General features: G+C 40.4%; 1 protein-coding gene across 1 annotated transcript in view; it reads left to right on the top strand.

The window, feature by feature from the left end:
* Positions 1-357: 357 nt before the first annotated feature.
* The window catches only part of LOC102758454 (semaphorin-4F), an 18,806-nt gene continuing 11,231 nt past the window's right edge, over positions 358-7,932 (top strand). The window contains exon 1 of the mRNA XM_015561493.1: positions 358-895. Within this exon, the coding sequence (XP_015416979.1) occupies positions 889-895 (7 nt within the window). The 5' untranslated portion in view covers positions 358-888. The remainder of the gene's footprint in view (positions 896-7,932) is intronic.

Genomic DNA, 7,932 nt, shown 5'->3' with positions numbered 1-7,932 from the left:
ACATTTTTATGCCATATCTTTAATTCCCCCCCAGCCACAGTTAACATTTCCAGTTAGTCCTAGGTTGAGATCATCCTTGATTTCTATTTTTAGTTATCTTGAAGCCTCTCTTAGTGTATGATGCCTAGCTAAGGTAACTTCTGGCTGGCTCTTACACCCTTCGCCCACACTCAGGTCATTCCTCTTGGAGTCTCTGGATGAGGAAGGCATTGAATTAGCAAATCCTAAATTCTGACTTGAGCTGAAGCAGATTCTCTTCCCCCTTCTCTGTATCCTTGGCTCTGGTGCTATCTTTTATCCTTGGGGTGGGTGTGGGCCAGTAGGGGACTTATATACTTAGAGGAAAGGATGGCCCTTCCCTTTAGACCTCTGGGCGTCAGATGGTCCTGTTTCAGTCTCTACTTTTCTTTATTCTTCCTAAGGGCTTCAGACTTCAGCAGGCCTGCTCTCATCCTCCTTGTCCTATAGTACATTATCCAGCCAGTTGCAAACCCTACTATTTCAGAGGAAAGATCTGCCATCCAGCCTCTCTGTGTCATCTAGGACCATCTTAGGTGCTCCTTCATTAGAGCGTGTGGTGGTTGGGTATTAGGGGATTGAAGGAAGAAGAATAAACTGATGAAAAAGGGATGACAGAGATAGGAAATACAGGAATGGGCAGGGAAACAGGAGTAACAGACTGGGAATATGGGGATGGTAGCAGAGGAATGGGAACTGGGCTTTTCCTTCATCTGAACATCTTTGTGATTTTCATCAGGAACCCTATGACCCCTAAACCAATTGCCCTCTTCTGGTCTGTAGGCCGTGTCCAGTTTCCAGCAGGTTGAAGGAATTGAGAGTGGCCGGGGGAAATGTCCTTTTGGACCCGCTCAGCGGTCAGCAGCTGTAATGGCTGGTGAGTGGGAGAGATTAGAACCTGTGACTTCTTGCTATAATTGCTGCCTTCCCCACCCTGCTGTTGGAATTTCTGTGTCCTTTCTTTCATTTCCTCGGAATGTCTATTATTCCCATGTCTCTTTCTAGCCTTTCCTATTCTTCCCCAGTGTGCCTGTGTCCTGCTTTTCTCCAGAGTACTATTTCCCTGGGTTCTCCCTAAAGAATGTGTTCTCTGCACCTCTAATGTAAGTGTTTCTCTGCTAACCTCATTCCTGCCCCCCTCATTTTAATTTTCCTGTTTATATGAGGACTCTGCTACAATGCATATTGTAATACACTTGGAAAAAAGTATAAACAACATATGAACAGAACTGTTCCAAAGAACTTTGTGTGATGATATGAATACTCTATCTTTGCTGTCCAAAGTAGCCACTAGCTACATGTGGCTATTGAGCTTCTAGTGCGACTGAAGAAAAGGGTTTTGGGTTGTATTTAATTTCAGTTTAAATGTAAGTAGTCACATGTGTATAGTGGCTAATATATTAGCAAAGGTCTAGAGTATCTACTCAGAAACCACTGTTAATATTTTAAGATACTTCCTTTTAGGCTGTTATAATGTGTATGCAAGTGCATATTTTACTGGACAGTCCTTTGTAGCTCCGAGGAGTTAGTAATGACTATTCAATAAGTTCCTGCTGTTACTTCTTTTGAATAAGCCATATAAGTTGCTTCAGTGTTGAGTGGTTCTTTCACAGTTTATGTATAAATCTTTTCTGGAGAGTGACTGCTTAATTCTTTAGTAGCCATAAAGTGAATTGTTTGTGCCCCACACAGTGTGTATTTTAGATTAGAGGACTCCACATGCACCCTTCAAATTCAGTGAGGGTCTAGCCATTTTCTCATGATAGAGTAAAACAAGCGAGTTAGTAGAAATTTTATGTTTTTGCATATTATAAAACTTTTAAATGTCATGCTACATGGGTATAATTTTGAATCTTGTTATGTAACTTTATATCATAGGCATTTCTGTATAATTTAAAAATCATGCTATCACTCATCCTGTAAGCATACAATTACTTTTTTTCTCACATAAATTTCACCAAAAAATATTTTTGTCACTTTAAAAGATCTTTGAGTCCTGACTGATGTGGCTCAGTTGGTTGGGTGTCATCCTGTGCACCAGGAGGTTATGGATTGGATTCCTGGTCAAGGGCACATGCCTCGGTTGCAAGCTCAATACCTGGTGGGGTTGTGCTGGAGGCAGTCAGTCAACATACTCTTACATCGATGTTCCTCTCTCTCTCTCTCTCTCTCAAAACCAATAAAGTAGGCTAAAAAAAGATAGTTGAGACTAAAAATAGTACCTTGTTTTAATTTGTATTTCTTTTAATATTGGTGAAGTTGAACATTTTTCATGTTTTAGTACTATTTTTATTTCTTCTCTCATAAGTCCTCTGCTTACTTTCTTGGGTCAGTTACCTGTAGGATATTAAGGTTTCACTCTACATGTTTTCCTTTCTAATTACGTTTTTAAAAACATATTTTATTGTTTTTTTTACAGGGAGGAAGGGAGAGGGATAGAAAGTTAGAAACATCAATGAGAGAGAAACATCGATCAGCTGCCTCCTGCATACCACCCCACTGGGGATGTGCCTGCAACCAAGGTACATGCCCTTGACTGGAATCGAACCCGGGACCCTTGAGTCCACAGGCCGACGCTCTATCCACTGATCCAAACCAGTCAGGACTCTAATTACATTTTTTAAGCGAAGTCCTTCTTCAGTTAGAGAGCTGATAAAAACTTTTTTCTTAATTTTTCCCCCAAACACAACATTTTGATTTTTTAAAAACTTATATTGATGAATGACATGAGATGGAGACCTAAATTAATGTTTTCCAACTAGCTAATCAGTTGACTCATTCATCATACTGTTTTTTCTTTCGTCACTGACTTTAGCTTTGAACTTTGTTATAAAATTAATTTTTATCTATACTTTTGCATAATATTTTATGAAAAAAATTGGAATAGAAGATCTAACAATAAAATTTTTCTTATATAGGACTTCATAGGAAAGGTCATAAAAGCTATACAAATTAAATAAATTTTAGTCAGATAATTAAGGAGTTTTTCTGAAAAGAAATAACATAAATGTTTTGAAAGTAAACATAAGTGTATATATATAATAAATACAATATTGGGTTGTCATTTTTATCATTCACCTATAGTTGATATTGATGAGACCTTGTTTATACTCAAGCATATTTGAATGAAATAGTTTAATCAATGGTTTATTTTTCTTGACTTTTTATCAAGCATGTGTGGCAAAATTCTGACCCAGTCATTGGGAACATTAAGAAAGATAGTGGTTGTGAATGTCTCTCTTTTTTAGAAAATTTATTTTGTTGTTGAGAGTATTATAGATATTTCCCATTTGTGAATCTCTTTTTAAAAAGTAAGATTTTAAATTGATTTTTAGAGAGAGAGAAACATCAATGTGAGAGCAAAACAATCAGCTGCTGGGGATTAAGCCTGCAACCCCAGGCATGTGCCCTGACTGGGAATCAAACCGAGACCATTTGGTACATGGGATGGTGCTCAATCAATTGAGCTACACCAGCCAGGGCTGTGAATATGTCTTGATTCTACATAATTGTTTATCAGCAACATGACGTCTCAATTGCAACAATCTAAGATAATTATTTAACATACTTTCTTTTTTTCAAGCAGTAAACTTTAAATACATTCAATCTTCTGCTTGTAATTTCTCAGTGTTCCAGTCAGCAAGTGGATTTGCATTAGCATGTGGTTCATGGGCACAGATTTCTTAAAGGAGATCATTGCATGATAAAGGAAAATTTCAAAAAGGAGTAACATTTTCAAAAAGGTTTCAAGTTTTTTTCCAAATAATGAAGTTGTCTTTTTTTCCAGATAATGATGTTGGCTTTCATCTGATAAATGATGGAAGTGATCAGAAATCTCTTTCTAACAGTTTAGAATGACTAGCTTTAGACAGTTAACATACAACTGTTGCCCTGCTATCCTCTGATTTACAAACAGTGAAATAGAAATAGTGCCAACAGTAGGTATGAGCTAGAACCAAAATTCCTAGTTATGAGATATAAAAATGTCCTTAAAGATAATAGAGGTATTTTGAAATAAAAAGTTTTAGTAATGAAAATATTATTAGACTATAATATTTATTAATATGATATAATAAAATAACATTTTAAATTATAGAACTTACAATGTGCATTGTAGAAGTTGAGAAAATGTAGAAATGTTAAAGAAGAAAGTGAAAGGTTTATTTGCAATTCAATCATTACCAGGTAACTACTATTATTTTAGACTACTTTCTTCTTTGTCTGTTGGGGTGTATATTTGTAATAAATTGGAATTATGCATATTTCACTTAGTTATAAACTAAACATTTTCTTGCCATAGAAAATAATTATTCAAAACATGATTTTTAGAGATTACAAAGCATTTATTCCATTATATATATATACTCTGTATAGCACAATTTAATTATTCCTATAAAGTTATACATTCAGATTTAAAAACTATTGTTTTTATGACTAATACTGTAGAAGAAATATTTTTACATAAACTCTTCACATAAATGTCAATAATTGCATATGAGTAAATCCAAAAAGTAGACTTGCACGGCCAAATGGTGTAAAGATTTTTATGGTGCTCGATAGCTTTTTCTAAATTCCTTTCCATTTAGTCCAACCAACCGTGATGAGAGGGCCTGTCTCACTGCGTCCTTGTCAGTCCCAAGTGATATACGTAATAAAGCATACAAACAGTGACTTCCTCCAAAGACTAATTTGATGTATTTTTTCCTTGCAAGTCTATTAGTGAGATTGAACAACTTTTCACTTGTTTATTGGTACTTATATTTCTTTTGGGAAAAGCCTGCAAAATCGTGTCTTCAAATATGACATTTATTTCTATTGCAGTTAGATAAAAGTTAACAAAATTATCTCAGTGTCTCTATTTGCACTGTTCAGATTTGGGAATAGTGTAAAATATTTTGACAGTAACATTCACATTAGCCTAAAACATTAGCAGTTCCTTCCCAATCTCCTTTGTAGGGTCTTTGTCTTTTGCTCATCGATGTTGGGGCTCATTAGATTTCCATGCAAGATCCTCTTCTGTACTCATTCTGTGTGGTTATGATCTCCATCAGCCCTGTGGATTCTGTTTTCACTGCCTCCTGATGCCTCCCAGACCTTATCTGGAGCTACAGACCACACATCCAACTGCCTTCCAGACATCTCCATTTGAATGTCCCATATGAGTCTCAAAGTCAGCATGTCCCAAAGCTCATCATCTTCACTCACCTCCCCAAAACCTGCTCCTTCAACAGTGTCCACTATGCTGAGTGCTTACCCACCCAGGTACCTAAGCTAGATATAGCAGTCATCTCTAGTTTTCCTATTCACATCCTATTAAAAAAAAGGGGGTTTTATCAAGAAGAGCAGAGGGAGGGAGCTTTGCTCTTTCTCTTTAGGAACCTGTCCTGAGTTTATATCATTTCCTTTTGGTCTCATTGCATCTTGTGTTACTGCATCTTCCAAGGAATACTGCAAACGTTCCATATAAGTGCCCCAATCCTTAGATAAGGAAATGTAGACTATTAGTGTAGCAGCTGTTTAACCTGCAAAGCTCTGATCATGAGAGGAAAGGAAGTGGAGGAAGGAAAGCCAGGGTATGTTTAAAATAGTTTTTTAAAAAAATATATTTTTATTGATTTCAGAGAGAAAGGGAGAGGGAGAGAGGGATAGAAACATCAATGATGAGAAAGAATCATTGACTGGCTGCTTCCGGCACCTCCCGCACCCCGCCCCCGACTGGGGATCGAGCCCGCAACCAGGACATGTGCCCTTGACTGGAATCAAACCTGGGACTCTTCAGTCAGCAGGCTAATGTTCTATCCATTGAGCTAAGGCAGCTAGGGCTGTTTAAAATTGTTTTAGAGCTAATGAATGATAATTCCTATTGTAAACCTTTAAAGGTGAGCATTTTGATAAGAAAGTGAAAACTTGAAACCCCAGGGGAGTAAAATATTCATTGCCAGGACACTTACCCTAGTCTATTAGTGTTGTGTTCTTATACATCTGAGAAGCCTGTGCTCACAGGCTTATATCTGGGCAGGTAGTAATGTGGATTGACTTCTACAAATAATTGTGATTCTTCATCTTTTACAACTTTCAATCTTTTTTTTGTATTACCAAAATGAAAATATCTGCATTTTTTGGGTATAAAATTAAATGATGCTAACTATATAAACCATTCAATGAACACAAGAAGTACACAGGAGAAAATGAAAATCACTTATAATTTCATTAGTCAGAAACAAACTTCATTAACACTGTAGCGCTTGAGCTCCTTCAACAATCTTTGCTACATCTGCAGAAATGTATACATATCTTTAAATGTCGGGTTGAATTGTACCCAGTGTTTTGTTCTAACCAGCTTGTTCCCTAAACTCAACACTGTGGGCATCTTTCTCTTTTGCACATCTTCTTTTGCCAGTAGCAAATGTATATTTTAATGTCTACTGATTTGATCCATCATATCTTATCTAATAATAGAGAAACATGGTAATTAACCTTAACTTTGCTGCCCTTCCCATTGGCTAATCAGTGAGATATGTAAATTAACTGCCAACCAAGATGGTAGCCGGCAGCCAGGCAGCTGAAGCAAACAGGAGGCTTGCTTGCTCCAGTGAAGGAGGAAGCCAAGGTTCCCTGCCTGTCGCCACCCAGCTCTGAGCTTGCATCCTAAGCAACTATGTTGCAAGTATAGAAGCTAAACAATCCCCAGAAACCTGCTTTCAGCCGGCTGGCCTCAGAGCTGGAGCTGAAACAGTGTTTTAATTATAGAAGCCAAACAAACTCAGATCAGCAGCCGAAGTCTCAGAGCTGGAGCTGAACCTCAGAGCTAAAGCTGGCTCTCAGTTCCAGTGACAGCCATAGAAGGTAAATAAATCCCAGAATAAAAAAAGAAAAAAGAAAAAAAGGAGAGGGTGGGAGCTTCAGTCACCCGAGCTTGAGTTGATACAGAGTTTTGATTATAGAACCCAAACAAACCAGATACCTGCTTTCAGCAGCAGAGGCCTCAGAACTGGAGCCAGAGCTAAAGCTGGCCCAGAAAAAAAAAGAAAAGAAAAAAAGGAGCAGTTGGGAGCTTCAGTTGCCTGCCAGCCTGAAAACAGCCCTCAGCCCCTCACCCAGACTGGCCAGGCACCCCAGAGAGGACCCCCACCCTGAAGGGTATGGGACCAGCTGCAAACAGCCATCATCCCCTCACCCAGGCAGGCCAGGCACCCCAGTGGGGACCCCCACCCTGATCCACGACACCCTTCAGGGCAAACCAGCTGGCCCCCACTCGTGCAGCAGGCCTCTATCCTATATAGTAAAAGGGTAATATGCCTCCCAGCACCGGGATCAGCGGAGCCGCGAGGCCTTTCGAACCTGGGATCAGCGGAGCCACGAGGCCTCCTGGCACCGGGATCAGCGGAGCCGCGAGGCCTCCCGGTCTGGGATCAGCGAAGCCTCCCATCACCAGGATCAGCGGAGCAGCGAGGCCTCCTAGGACCAGGATCAGCTGAGCAGTGAGGCCTCACTGCCCCAGTGTCAAGTGGAGCCGCGAGGCCTCCCAGCACTGGGATCAGCGGAGTCTCGAGGCCTCCTGGCCCCCGGAGCAGTGTGACAGGGAGCAGCGCGCAAACCCCCTGATCACCCTGTGGCTCTGTGTGTGACAGGGGGCGGGGCCACAACCCCCCTATCTGCCCTGCTCTGTTCGTGACAGGGGAAGGCGCCCCAATCCCCTGATCAGCTCTGCTCTGTATATGACAGGGTGCGGCGCCCCAACCCTCTCATGGGCCCTGCTCTGTGTGTGAAGGGGTAGAGCCGCAACCTCCCCATCGGCCCTGTCCTGAGTGTGACGGGGGAGTCCCCCAACCCCCTGATCCACCCTGCTCTGTGTGTGACAGGGGGTGGTGCCCCAACTCCCCTATCGTCCCTGCTCTGGGTGTGACAGGGGCG

This window comes from Myotis davidii, unplaced genomic scaffold, assembly GCF_000327345.1.
Source record: "Myotis davidii unplaced genomic scaffold, ASM32734v1 scaffold1477, whole genome shotgun sequence".
Lineage (NCBI taxonomy): Eukaryota > Metazoa > Chordata > Mammalia > Chiroptera > Vespertilionidae > Myotis > Myotis davidii.
This window is presented reverse-complemented; position numbering and strand designations above follow the sequence as displayed.